At 50.9% G+C, this 14,906-nt stretch overlaps 1 protein-coding gene across 1 annotated transcript in view; it reads left to right on the top strand.

Moving 5' to 3' along the window:
• The window catches only part of ADAM12 (ADAM metallopeptidase domain 12), a gene marked incomplete at its 5' end in the record, with an annotated part of 275,701 nt that overhangs the window by 78,246 nt on the left and 182,549 nt on the right, over positions 1–14,906 (top strand). Inside the window, 1 exon segment of the mRNA XM_054581238.1 lies at positions 1,321–1,394. Coding sequence (XP_054437213.1) covers positions 1,321–1,394 — 74 coding nt within the window.

Raw genomic sequence — 14,906 nt, 5'->3', positions numbered from 1 at the left:
TTTTCCCATTTTCTCTTAAAACATAGTAGCATAGGGTCAGTTCACTCAGTGTAGCTAAAATGCTACGTTGTAAGAAAAGTCTCTTGAACTCTGGAGTTTAAGAGTGACTTTCAAATGTGGAATATTAGAAAACTGTATAAACGGGTAAGGCAAAGACCCACAAAGCCGACACAGCCGAGGTTAGCGGACCGCGGCCCCGTGGGGGTGGCCAAGGCCGGCGGGGCCGAGACGCCTCTGCGGCCCGCAGCACTGAGGCAGGGCCCACTCAGGAGCCGGCGCTGCGTTCCTGGCGCTGCTCAGGTGAGGATGGGGCTCCCCGAGCGTTGGCGGAGACCCGTGGGGAGCTCGGGGCCCTCCCTCAGGCCGCCCGCGTCCTCCGTGAGCCCGCCCGCCCTTGCCCTTCCCCATCAGCCCGGCCGCCGGGCGTCCCTCCGGCCTCCCCCCCGAACACGGCCTTCACACGCCATCAGAATGAAAACCACAGCACTCGTGTTTAAAAATAAACATTACACAGCTTTGATTCTGTGAGTGAGACATGCCCCATGGATACGTAAAACCCCACTTGAGATCCGCTGGCTTGGATAAGGGGCGGGTAAGCGCCGACATCACGCCCCAGCACCACGGCGGGCGCTCAGAGGGGAAGAGGCGGAGGCCTTGGTGGAAGATGTGGGGTCGGGGAGCGCCGGCTCCCTGCACGCAGGGCGGGCTGATGGCGTTGCGCTTTTAAAGATACCCCTCTGCTGCCGTTGGAGAAGGAAGCGGAAGGGAGCCCAGGCAGATGTGAGGGAGCCAGGTTCGAAGGGGTTTGCGGGAACCTAGGTGAGAGGTGACAGAGGTCCGGCTGGAGTGGGGTGGAGGGTGTCCCTGGGGCAACGGGAGTTGCGTTTTGGGAGACCAAGCAACGGGACCATCTGTTGATTAGATGGAGCTGGCGAGGGCAGAGGAGGCTGCAGGGAGGACCTCACATTTCTGGCCTGAGCAGTCGGGCAAAACAAGGTGCCCTTTGTGGAGAAGGTGAAACTGAGGAAGACACTGATGGAGGGAGGGAGGGAGGGTCAAGAAGGGCCCCGAGGGCAGGTGGGCAAAGGAAGTGAGTGCGAAGGCCGGGAACACGGGCCACGGCTGTGCCTCCGGGAGGGGGGGACGTGTTGTCCAGACTTGTCCTGGTGGCCTGGCCCCCTCTGCTTGGGTTTTCGGAATGGCCCCCAAAAGAGAGTTAACTTCTCTCTCCCTCCATCCGGTGTGCCTGCGGAGCAGATTGAAATATTGGCAAGTCACAGCAAAACGGTTTTCAACGGACTCCTCTTGTTTATCTTTCAGAACCATCCAGAAGTGTTGAATTTTCGACTACAACTGGAACGCAGAGAACTGATCATAAATCTGGAAAGAAACGAGTAAGTTACGTTAGTTCTTGCTTATTGCGTGGCAGGAGAACGTTGAGACGACGCGGCCGAAGGGCACTGTGTGATTTACGCTGGCGTTTAGAGAGCTAGGGCTCAGGGCACGCATCCGTAACCCGGATTTGAACTGGAGGCTGAAGTAACTTCAAACGATGACCCAGTGGAAGAACACAGAATTTTATCGCTCTAAGAAAGAACTTTGTAACAGAGCGGCTTTTTCTCGTGGCTCTGCTTTCCAGAGCCTGGGTTTTGAAGACAAGCATTTAAGCATCACCTGTTCTGTTCAAACAACAGTGTCTGTCACTACTTGAGTTTTGGCAATTCTTGGGTTATAGAAGGAAAACCAGCTTCCAAAGGGTAGAAATCCTTTTTTCCCTGAGAAGCACCAAGAGTTTATTTTATCTTGCCAAGTTTGTCTCCGGTGGCATAAAGTATTTATTTTATCATTTTATTTAAAAATTTGGCCCCCTTTTTTACAAAATGATATACATTTCCAGAAAGTGATATTTTGTGTTTTTCTGGAGCACATGGATGTGGTTACATATTTCGTATGCCTTCCCAGCCGAGTCCTGTCTGCCTCCAGGCGTAAGTAGAAACAACTCATGTTCTGGAACTCCTTCCCACTGCGTGGCTGTCCCCACGGGTTCCTTGGATCTCAGGGACCCTCGCTGTTCCGTCTGATTGGTATCAGGAAAGAGCTGCGCTCCCTGATAAGCAATCTGTACTTACAGCCGTGAGTCGGGCCTGAAGGCCAGGGTCATCCTCTCCTCCAAAGCAACTGGCCCCTACTCCTCGCCCGCCAGGGAGTTGCTCGGGTGTCTATTGTTTGTTTTTTTGTGTTTTGCTGAAATGACAGCTTCACTGGAATGAGTTCTCCCAGAGCTGCCTGGTCACAAAATTCTGCCTTTGTATTTTTTGCGTGTTTGCCCCTCCCTGTCGGGCTTTTGTAAGCAGTGGACAGTGTGTTTTTAGTGCTCCTTGGCCCTCGATGATCTTAAAATAGAGGTTCGGATGCACATCTCGGATAATCAGGGAGCCGAACAGAAGCCTGCGTGTTGCTTTGCGTATGTCTCTTTTGGCACAGTACATATTTGCATGCTGGTTTGTTCACTTACGAATACTGTGGGGCACTTTAATCTTGTGCGCTGCTGTTTGTGTATGGTTTTGAAAATTTCTCAGTGGACAAAACTAGCTGTTCTCTGAAAGATCTAAAGCAGGTAGGGCCCTGGCTGGGGCGCGTGTCCTCGATGGGGCGTCAGGGCGGGCCGCGGACTCGGGAAGTGTGCTTCTTGTTGTCAGGCTGCGGGAGGGACGCGGTAAGCGCGACGGCATGACCGGGACCCATCCTGGGCCCTCAGATCGCGCTACGGCTGCAGGCAGAGGGACAGAGATAGACTTAACGCAACCATAAGCTATTTGCTTTTACTACAAAAGGAATGCATGTCTGGTGCAGTAAGACGAAAAGAACAAGGAGCTAAAAAAACAAACAAACAAACAAACAAAAAAGCCCTCCTACTACGAAACGCAATCTGGCTAATATTTTGGTGGATGTACCTGTAGACTTTTTTGTACGTAAGGTTTGTACCTTGAGTCTTCTTAGTTGATGTCACAGCCTGTGTGTAGGTTGGTATCCTACGTCTTCATTTAGCTTTATAGTAGACACACTTTTTCATATAAAAATGCCCTCCTTGGAGCCCGTCTGGTTCCCCGAGTGTGAAAAGTGGCCGGACGGCCGTGTCCGTGGTCCCTGTGAAAGTGACTTGCCTGGTATGAGGGGGACGGACTAGCACGCGTTGCCTGCTGGCCGGTGGCCAATTTATATATAAAAGAGCATTGGAATTTGCTCACTTCCAATGTGGGGCCTTTCACAAAATACTCTCAAAATTAGAAAAACAGAAAGCACAAAACTCTCTCTTCTTGATTTAGTTCTCTCTTCCCGACCTTAGTGTCCACTTGCATTTCAGAAAATATGTGGCGGGTGTTCAGTGTGCTCCCGTGAGCTTCTGCCGCTTTGCTGTGATTACACTGTAGCGCTCCGATGCTGAAAAAATAACACTGGCAAAATCCGAGCCCGTCAATGTCACCAGTCGAATAATGCATTCCCCAAAACACTTCAGCGGAAGAATTTTTGGGAAAAGGTAACATATATTTTCTATGGACTTAACTTCTGACACAAGGAATACCAAAAAATCAACAGTTTTATGAACAGAATGCAACATTCTTTTGCTACTAGCTCCTAATGCCCTCTGACACAAAAGGTAATCGATGACCTGGTTTAAAAGAGAAGTTTCAATTCGCACTGTCTTTGGCCAAACACATCCCGTTAGAGGATGTATCCAAATGAAGGTCCAAGCACCCAGAGGTAAAGGTAAAGGCAAATGAGAGTCTGTTCAGTCTTCCACAAGCAGCCCAGCCAGGGGCCTGCCCCTCCAAGGTCAGCTGCCGGGCACCCTGGTCGGGGTCTGCAGGCGGGGAAGCAGCCTGTGTGCAAGGATGCGCCATGCAGAATGTTTTACCTAGGAGTACGTCAGCAGGCCCTGATGGGTGTGGCTCAGTGGGCTGGGTGTCGTCCCACAAATGGAAAGGTTGCCGGTTCGATTCCCCGTGAGGGTACATGCCTGGGTTGTGGGCCAGGTCCCCGGCCGGGGCGCAGGCAGGAGGCAACCAAGTGATGTTTCTCTCATACATCGATGTGTCTCTCCCTCTTTATCCCTTCCTCCCCTCTCTCTAAAATTACATAGGTGGAATCTTTAAAAATATATCTATAAAGTAAAAATACATCAATAGGAGACTGATTAAGTCCATTACGAGTCAGCTATGAGAGTATGACACAGCTGTTAAGAGCGATGGCGGAGACCTTTATTATTACAAACAGGCTGCTGCCTAAAAGCTGGCAAGGCCTTTGGTGTCCACCTGCCTCTGAGTAGTGAGATTATGGAAGACCTTTGCTTTTTTGATTGTCCCCTTATTTCTACAACAAGAAAATACTGCTATTCAAATTAGGAAAACTTGCTACATTGAAGGGAAAAAGCCACTGCACAACCTGAGAAGTTGTTGAAAAGAAGCGGACTGAAGTATTTATTCCTCATGGACAGGAAGTGCTGGGCTACGGGGAGGCCTCGAGCACCTGTCGAAGGGCCGAAGAGCTTTGCCCACGGATGGCCGGGCCTTGAAATACCCAGAAATCAGTTTTAATGAAAACCCTGCTTAGAAATCACGCCTGAAATAGAGGTGGCCTCTGTACGTTAAATCTTAAGAGCCGTAACCTAGAGCTCAGTGACCCACTCACAAGCCCTTCCTGCAAACCGGCTTCTCGTGAGGTGGGGCTGAATTCGCATCGCACAGCTGTTTCAGGGAATCTGTTCATCTGTCCTCCAGCACCCCGTGAGCAGAGATCGGACGCTGCTCACTTTAAACCTGTGCTGGCAGAGCTGTAATTGAATGTTTAAAGAAACGCAAGGCTTCCCCGGAGAAGCATTAGTCTGCGTGGAGCTGCAGGGCCGCTTTATGACTTCCATAACTCGCCGGGTCCCCATGGACCCTCAGGCCCGGCCTCCAGCAGGTGCGCCGCGCGGCTGGGCCTTTGATTGCGATGCTTTATGGCGCAGGCCAGCCAGAGTGGACATCGCTTTCTCCAGTTGAGGGTAATTAAAAGTGACGGCAATAGATCGCCCTCCTCCATCCCTCAGCCCACCGAGCATTGCCTTTTCAAGCCCGGCCCCGACGCTGATGGAAGGCCGTTGCTGAGCTAGGACTTTGGCCTTGACTTTTATTCAGTCTGGAAATATTCCAGGCAACTCTTTGGAGGCAACTCCAATTAATTTGCCCTCCAGAACAGTAGCAGGAAGGGCATTTTACATTTCTCACATGCAGCCCTAAATCTGGAGGAAGGCACTTATTTGACCACATCCCTCAGCATCCCGTGACGCTGGTGGGGAAGCGTCGCTGGGGCGCAGGTAGCAATGGGTGCGTAAGTAGCCGGAAGACACTAGACTGTTGTCCACATGGACCCACACTGAGTTGCGCAGCCAGATCAAGACTTAGGGCTGCGCACAGGCTCACCCTGGCCCGCGGGTCTGTCGGTTACCTCCCTGAAGATGAACAGGTGCACCGCTCACGTTTCTGGGCAGCGCAAAGCCGAGGAGGACGCCCGCGCCGTGAACGGCAGGATCTGGGTCGTGGGGATTTCGGGGGTTTGGGTCGTTGGGCCAGCACTAGCAGCATGAGATTCAAGGGGCCGAATGCAAGTCCCGCGCTCGGGCTGACAGGAACGAACTCTGTAGGTCCCGAAGGAAACTTACTAAGTGTGAAGTTACTAAGGAAACTTGCGTGTGAGCCCTGCACGCTCACCCCGAGCCCCCGGGGTGACATGGCTGCTGAAGGGTGGCTGCCACCTGCCTGTGCGCGGGTGCCTGGCGGGCCCAGGCCGAGTCATTCCTCTGGTCAGGCCGCACCCGGGACGCTGGCCCTGTGCTGCCCGCAGCGTGCCATTGGAGAGCCGCCTGCCACTGTCTCCGTTCCCGCTGCCGGGCCCTGCTTGCCACCCTGCCAGCCAGAGGCGCCCGTTACGCCAGACGCAGGGCCCTCGCCTCCTCCTCCAGTGCCCAAGGCCTGGCCGGTAGTGGGCACTCGATGGGCACTTAGCAAGCGAGCGAGGGATGGAAGGTGGACACCCTGGACCACACCGGCAGTGAGTCACCCAGAGGTTAAAGGTCTGTCTTGGGTCGTGTGAGAAAGTATTTAAGGAGAAAGCTTCTGGAAAGGACACGGGGTTTGGGGTCAGGTAACCAGGCTGTGGAACTCAACTTTTCTCCCAGCGCCAAGCTGCTCCTATTCACTTTGCTTCCTCGTCTGCAAAATGGAATAAAGTCTGTGTACAGTCCATGCCGAAAGATTGGAGCTCATGTTATTTTTGATGATCAGGTTTGAACGATCCAGGGACGTATTCCTGTGGCTCTGGCACTGAGTTATTTTGCCTAATTGGCGCCACCATAACTCTGTCCTGTCTCAATCTTCCTCATGGGTCAAGATGCGGCCGTGCCTAACCTTTACCTGTTTGTCTTGATGATGGCCAAGCACCTCAGTCCCGACAAAAGCCAGGAAGGATTCACGTGCCGGTCCTGTGGGGTCCTGACCAGTTAGGGTCTTAATTTCACAAGCGGGATGTCCTCCGGGATTTGAGTTTGGAAACCTTTGTGTTATTCCTTTTTGTCTCTACTCCTGCAGCGGAAGCCAGCCTGCCTGCCGGAGCCCCCGCCGCCGCTTTGCCTGGCGGTTCTGATCACGGATCGAACCTCTGAGGCAGGAGCCGTGCCTCAGAGACTGCGCTATATCTGGTTTCACGTTCTGGCCTCTCAGCTGCCCTCCTGTCACTCACAAACCCTTATCAGAGTCTTCATTACTTCAAAGGATGAGAAAAAATTAGTCAGTATTAAATGAATGAAATAATTTCTGTATTCACAGAGTCATGTAGTCCCAAACATTTATTTACTACCAGACCTCGTGGTTGGCCCTGGAGACAGAGGGACAAACACGGCAAAGTCCTTGTCCCAGCGCTCAACCAGTCGTCACCAAACAGCAATGAGTGAGCGCGGCGCTGAGCGTGAAGGGAGGCAGGAGGCAGCCCAGCCTGGTCTGGGGGCCCTGTGGGCAATGAGGGCAGGGGCATGGGGCCCCAGGGAGGGCAAAGGGCGTTCCTACAAGGCTGAGGGAGGGGACGGAGCCCTGAAGCATTTCGGGAACCGAGACGGTCAGCGTGGGACCCTGTGCTCTGTGCTAAGCACTGGGGGCATTTTCATAAGGAGAGTGGTCTCCCATGGAAGCAGGGCCTGGGAGCGGGGCAAGGGCGTGATACACTTCCGTTTTGAGAGACCACTTGGCAGCATGTGGCACTGCGGTTGGAGGAGATGAAGAGGGGGCGTGGGGCCGAGGCTCGCGAGAAGCTGATGGCAGTTCTAGCCAAGGGAGAACCCGCCAACCAGAGTGAGCGGTGAGGGATATGCCGGAGGAAGAACGCACAGAAATCGATGAGGCACGGAATGTGTGCGGTAAAGACAGGAAGGTGTCCAGGACGGTTGTTCTGCATGAAGTGCTAGGGGAGCAAGGGTGCCTTTGACGAGAACAGGGAACCCCAGGAAAGGACCAAGGACTTGACCTTGAGTGGTGGTCAGGGACACGCAGATGTGGCTGGCAGTGGGCATGGTCCTCAGAGTCGAGCGGGGACCTTTGGGCCTAACAGAATCCAGTTTGGAGGTGACCTGTGGTGGGTTCTCATAATGAAATGGAGGGGCATTTCTCTGGGATCTGTGGGTGTTTGCAGCTGACCTAGTACAGCGGTGGCCTGGGCTGGGAGCCGGAGGACACGAGCCTACAGCGGGTGCCAGCCCCCCCAGGTCCTTCTAGTTTTGGGGGTTCTGTCTCAGCTGAGGCTTTGCCCATGGGGCTGCTCTTCCCGCTCCCACCTTAGGGACTCACACGGGCCCCTCTGCACGCTGGCAAAGGGGGACAGGGCAGAAGAAAGTTCTCGGCGTTGACGGGAGCTAACGGGCGGCAGCCATCTAAAGCAAGCCCCTTTCGATTTCAGTTAAAGTCTCTCAGCCTTTACATTTAAGATCTTTCTAATTGGACTGAATTTTGCTTCCCGAATAAGCACTCAATTCCCTTCAGCTTCCCTCCTCATTTTGGTCTTTGAAGTCATACAGACATAGGAAAATGTCAGAACACCATTTTTAGAGTTTTTCGTTCTCCATCCTGACTTAAGTTTAAGACGCCTAAACGAGTTAACGTCAACCTTTTCGACACGGTGCCCCTCCGGCTTGCAGTCTGAGAGTGTGGCCTCTCTGAGTGGACCTCTTCCAAGCTGAAGGGTGTGCAGGGGCATCTGACATGGAAGTGGGGTTCCAGGTTTAGTCACATCCCTCGCGACCCTCACTTCCGGGGCCGTAGGGTGTACGATTTTCTGAACACCCTGCTGCATCCTCAGGGTCCTCCCCGGCTCAGCCCCGGAGAACACTGAATCCCAAGTGACAATAATGGCTGTCCCGTCACTTCCAGGTGCTCTCTGGGGGGCGAGGGGAGAGCCAGTGCTTTCTCCGTAGTTGTCATTTCACCGCCGCCTTCCCTGTGGGGGGGCCGGGGCTGGTTCCACGCAGGCGGTTGTCGCGGCTGGCGTATTTATGGCGAGTCTCTTGTTGACATCCTCTGGTTGTCACACCCTCGACAGAAAGGCCACGGCACTTCTGTCTGTGTGACACACTAATACTCTTCCCTGCTCGCTTCAGACAGTACAACCCCCTCCCCAGAGGGCACGAAGCATTTTTTGGCAGTTGAGTTGTTTGACTCGGGATATAGACACAGTCCCCGCATCGCATTTGGTTGCTACCTCCAAGTCTCTTTCCATACATGGCTTCCCCTTCCCTCTTTTTAATTCTTGCCACTGATACCTTGCCACCCTTGCAAGTGGAGCCCGGTGGCTGGTCCAGGAGAATTCTCCACAGTCCCAACTTTGCTGCTTTCCTCTCTGGGCTATTATCCAGCCTGTCCCTCCGGCCCCTGCGTTTTGTTAACCGGCAGTTAGATCCTCGGCCAGGAGTGGATTCAGGTTTTTTTGGCAGGATGCCAGCATGGGGGGCGCTGCGACCATTTCTCCTGCGTCCCATCGGGCGCTCTGTGACCTCTGCTTGTCCCGTGTTTGCGATGTTAGGTTGGAGTCCAAACTTCACCTGTCCCATCGAGGACTGTTTTCATGAAAACGGCAATGGCCCATTAAAGCAACTGTTTCACTGACAAATGGCTTCAGTCAACCGAAGGAAGATGGCAGCGACTGCCTCGAAGACCCACGGCCTGAGGCGACGCAGACGTCAGCCAGCCGCGCAGGAACACAGGGGTGCAGGGGTGCGGGCACACCTGAGAAACGCAGAAAGGGGACACCGTTCCGCAGAGGCTGTGACACGGCTCCTTCTTTCCTCTCGGGGCGCTGGGGGATGTCACCGCGGGGCGAAGGGCGTTTAACAGAAGTGGAGAACAAGCGTTTCTTTATTTTTTTATGATTTTCTCTCTTATTAAAAACATGTGGGCAGATAGCAGATGATGTGAGACCGGCCCCACAGCAGGAGGGTTGTTCCGGGAGACGGTTTATTTGTAGAGAGGACCCTTCCCAACCCTTCTAAGGCCAGCTCTTCGGTTTCCACTGGCCTAGATTTTGTTGGTCAGTCTCTTGGTTTTCTTGGAAACCCCGACAGGCTCCAACGGAGATCCCTCCGTGCTGTGCGTGCGGCCGGGCAGCGGCCGTCCGGCCCGACTCAGGGGCCCCGAAGTTCCCGGGGCGGGGGCGGGGGACGTGGGCTTTATGGGCAGCTTTCACAAACTAGAGAATTATTAACAGTTTTGGTAAAGTCCTGATGGTATTGTAGTTTTATACTGACAAAATAGATAGAATGTGAAGGGGTTGGTTGAAAAGATACATAATGATGTTAAAAACTTTTATCCCTACAGTTTAGTAAACATTTAAAAATACACTTAAATTTTGGATTGAATTGATTATTGTACCAAATAGGATGATGCAGATGACTTAACAACAGTACTTATAATATTCTATAAACACTCCTTTATCCGAAAGGCTTTTTTTACAGTGGACTATAAATTACCTGTGTAGACGCTACACAAATATCATGTTGTTTAGAAAATTATTGTTGCAAAACTGAAGTGTTTTCCAAAGTAATTTTTGAATGTAGGAACCTAAATATAATCATTATTGTAGATGGCAATATATTATTACTTACTTAATTAATTAATTGGTTTATGCCCTATCTTATCCCCAAAAAGATTCAGGTTGCTTAAAAACACCCCACAAAAATTAATTAACTGATTTACTCCAAATGCATGGAACACCTCCCCACCCCCGGCTCAAACAAACTAATCCTTTGCATTTCTCTCTGTTTTCAGAGCAGCGATTCTGGAGTCCAAATTGATAGAAATTAGGAGGATGACAATTTGGGAAAGTGTGATGTGTGCCTGTCATTGCTTTTCCTTTCTTCTTTTTTTCTTTTTTTTAAGAACAAAGATTTAGTGAAGTATTGGGAGAAGCATTGAATTGAGGGAACCATGAAATCTCTGGTATTTGTGAGCTTTGTGACTTCAGGAAAAATCATGAACCTCTCTAGTCCTGACTTGGCCGTTTGTAATCTGAAGACCATAACGCCCTCTCAGTTTGGGGACCAGATTGGGTGGTTTTTAAGGGGCACATTTTTCCTCTAAGAGCTATGGTCTCAGTAATTTCCTGACTTAGAACATGTTTTACTTCACCTGGAGGAATTCTTGACGTGATTGCTACCAGGAGAAACTGCACTTACAACGCGAAGTAAGGAGTGATGTACAGCCGCGATTTCCAGCCGGGGCGCCGCACGAGTTTTTAACATGTGCGGCACCTGGCTATTTAGTGAGGGGCCTTGACCTCTTCTCCCTTAGATTGTCAAGTAAAGAAAATGACAACAGCCAACACAACAATAGCTGTTCAGAGTGAATGAATCAAAATTATACTTATTTTTTTGGTCAGATCAGCAAAAACCTTTTCTTGGTATGCTGCAGAATTTGAGTAATTAGTTTATGTGTGCCGCAAGATGAAAAGCGTTGAAACTCGCTGATGTAGAGCATATTGTATTTAAGCATTGAGACCAATTACACAATTTCTGTGAGAGCCAGGCCTCTCATTTAATTGGAATGAGTTCAAGGAAAATGATCGCCTTTTGTTGCTGAAGACAAGAATTGGCAAAATATTTTGATGAATTCGCATCTTTTTTTTCCTCATAATCATTGTCATAGGATTCCTATACATGACAATAGTGAAAGCAAACACAAATATTATATAAAGAGGGGGATTTCTCAGAGTGGACTTATAATTAAATTTCTATATTGACACAAACATACATAAACATACTTATATATCCTTATGTGTTATAAAATATGTAATATCACACAACTATTGGTCATTATAGGATACAGTGGTTCCTTTTGTTAAGTAGAACCGGTGTGCTATGTTTAGAAAAATCTATCAGTTCAGGCTATACTTCAGTGACCTCTCAAGAAATTCTCCAGTGGTACCAGGTTGACTTATGTCCTCGCAATAATCTATAGGTTTTGATTTAGACACAAAATTAGGGTTCCTTAGAAGGTAAGACGTGAATGTCCAGTTGTTTCAACATTTGTATGTTGAATATTATAGCCTCAATTTTTTATTAATGGAGAAAAGGGCTTTTAATCTGAGATGTGTTTTTCCATTTTTGTTTTTTGCATTGAAGTACTTGATACTGTCCACATCACGGATTCTGTTCATTCGTTTGTTTGTTCAGACATTCATGCATTCGACAAACTCCGGTTTAGGCATTGTGCGGTGGGGGCGGGGGGGTGTAGAAAGGGGGATTACACAGTGTTTGCAAAGCTTAAATCTACCGCCATCTTCTAGAACAGTCAAGGATGGGCTTGTACAAATTGATTTACGACAAATACTCACTACGGGGTAGTGGTAAATTAAGATTCCTGATTAATGTAATGGGAAACTCAGATAAATAACACACTGTTCTCCCTCTTTCAGTCCTTGCCCTGCCTTCTGCAAAGAAGTGGATACTTTTGCCTTTTTCTAAGTATAATCGGAATTGCTTTAAACTACTGACACGTGTGTGCCTGTGTGTATATATGCGTGTACATCCTCATAAATACACAATTACATGTCTTACATACTATTGTGCATGATTATGTATTTCCTGGTGCCATCTACAGACGGGCTGTTGCTCTCATGGTGCCTTTGGGGTGGCATATTGGAGGCAAATGTCATCCCAGGGGCCTTGTCACAGCAAACCCAGTCTGCCTTTAGGCTGATGGCCTCTCGTTTTGAATGACCACGGCCGTGGTCACCCACCCTCTGTCAACTTCCCACGTGGCCTTGCCCACAGCCTGGCAAGTTACCTCGGTGATGACCTGGCCTGAGGAAAGGGTAGAGCTGCATCAATCTCTACACATTCACCATGAAGGACACGCTGGCCTCTAAAGATTTTTTCCCTTCCAATTTTCTACTTTCACTTCTTTCCCCAGTAGTCCAATTGGTCTAAATGGGAACCAGATGAAAAGCAGCCCGCTAGTTCCTCGTCTCCTGTCCTGGGATGAAGTTTTCTTGGTTCCCATATAGGACTTCGAAGCGTTCAGGGCTGTCCCAGCAGCTCTCCCCGCGGATTCCGCTGTAAACACGGGCCGTTTTGATTTATGAGAATCACAGGCAGGAACAGAGTTTTACTTTTCAAATGCAAATTCGCATGCAGGGTTGCCAGTGAGTGCAGATAATTCAGCGGGCACCTTGGGGAGCTCAGTCCCCACACACGGCCCTGTTTTCTCAGGACAACTGCTAGTACCATTGTAGATGGTGGGGCCCAGGTGTCATCTGGTCACCTGGCATGACAGCTGACCTCAAAGGCAGGCTGCCACCTTGGGGAGGTCGTCCCAGCTTTGCACACCCACGAATTGCTCTGGATAGAAGTCAGGAGGTCTGAGTCACAATGACCAAACCCACATGACAGATGTCTAAACCGGAATGTGTTCTCAGGACCAGAATGAAGGACAAGAAGGACCCGCCCAGAGGAACGTATGGGGGGACGGCCAGGTGACGAGGCCATGAGCTGTGGAGTCAGGGGCTCTGACTTAGAGGTTCCACACTGCTTACTGTTTGTGGGACACTGGTCAAACGCTCAACTTCCCTAAGCCTCAGTTTCCCCATCAATGCAATGGGAATAATGTCTCCTAGAGTCGGGGTGGGGTAAATGATGTGATTCTCTTAGGGTACCTCTGCCCAGTGCCTGGCCTATAATAATGTTTCATTAGCCAGCTTTCATTTCCTCGGTGTGGAGGGAGGGGCCAGCACCCCATCCCCGCCCGAACCCAGCCCACCGCTCCAGGGAACAGAACGTCGGTGCTTCCACGTTCACCGTCTTCCTCTTCTTTGTTTTTGTTTCTGTTTCTTTGGACATCCCACTGCTGGGCTCCGTTCAGAGCTGCTCTTCCTGCTCACGAGTCCCTCCTTCCGCCACAAAGGTCGTCCGCGGCGGACTCCTGCTGGCCCTCGATTTCCCCCTCGCTTCCCGGGTCTCCGGCCTCACCTTCCACCTCCACACCTGGAGGGGGCAGCTCATTCTTCACGGGGGACGTGGTGGGCACCAGAATGCCTCCTTTAAAAAGAAAAAATGTTACCAATATAACCTGTCAAGTAAATGTTCATTTTCTGTATGTCCACTTTCCTAAAGGACTTTTCACTAAGGCATGTCCAACACGCCCTACCACCAATCACTCAGTTTTCTCTTTTCTCAGTCTGCAGTCACTGTGAGAGTTTCGAAATGTTCTCTGGAAGCAGAGATCAGCCAGCTGGGCCATTGTACTGGTTTCATCCTCCGAGGGCCCTTCATTCCCACCGAGGGTAGAGAAGGGGCGCTTCCGCCCCGCCCCATGTGCAGAACATGGTGACAGGCAGCTCGGGGCCATTGCCATCGACAGCCAAAGAAGACAGACGTCAAACTGGCCTTAAGTATCGAGGGCGAAAATTGCATTTTCCCATAGCATTTAGCTCTCTCAGTCCAGATCATGCTCCTGACAACTGGAAGTGAGCAGCAGCAAAAAGCGCGCGTGACTTCCTGTTTAGTTACGAAGGAAGCAAGCCATAGCTCCCTCAGTAAACAAACATTGCAGGGATCTTGAAAAGACAGCTTTGGGAGCCACAAGAGCTACAGCTCAACTTTAGATCGTCTTCAAGCTTTTTAAGAAAGTTTTTGTTTTGTTTTGTTTTCTGTGTCACTGTGTTTGGATATCCAAGAAGCGTGTTTATTTTACTAGATAAATGGAAGCACTGGGCTGGGAATCCAGTAACCTCAGTGAAACCTGGCAAAACTCTGCTGCAGGAACTGAGGAACTGACCTCTCTAAGCCCCAGTTTGATGTTTGTAAAATGGGGATCACCAAGATTATCCTGTTGTTTTAAGAATTCAATCAATAACCCACGAAAGGACTGAGCGCAGAGCCTGGGACGTAGTAAGAGTGCCGTTGCCAGCAGCTGGTGCTGCGGCTCATTCAACCCGCACTCTGTCCTGCAGGCTTGGCCCCAGAGGGCTGGCAGGCTGGTGGCCGCCAGCCGTCAAAGGGCCACCTACGGGTAGTGAACGACGCTGTTTGTTGTAAGCACTGGAGGGGCCTATGAGCACGAATCAGCAGAGGGGGAAGGTGTCTTGGACTCGGCCAGGGAAGGCGTGCAGGCTGGCAGCACAGGCACCTGTAGGAGTCGGCCAGGTGAAGAGATGGGAAGTTACAGGAGCAGCTGGGGCTCGGGCTCGGGGCATGGACACTAGCAGAGGGCCAAGAGGACAGAGGCTTGAGGGCGGCCTGATGACCCACCAAGAGGGCTCACAAAGGCCAGACCCTGCCAAGCCTCGGACAGGCTGTGGGCTCCGTCCTGCCTGCCACAGGAAGCCACGGAAAG

This window comes from Pteronotus mesoamericanus, unplaced genomic scaffold (genome assembly GCF_021234165.1).
Source record: "Pteronotus mesoamericanus isolate MK-2021 breed Mesoamerican mustached bat unplaced genomic scaffold, CSHL_Meso_final contig_657, whole genome shotgun sequence".
In the NCBI taxonomy this organism is placed as follows: domain Eukaryota; kingdom Metazoa; phylum Chordata; class Mammalia; order Chiroptera; family Mormoopidae; genus Pteronotus; species Pteronotus mesoamericanus.
Note: the sequence above shows the minus strand (reverse complement) of the source record. Positions and strands in the feature narration are given on the sequence as shown.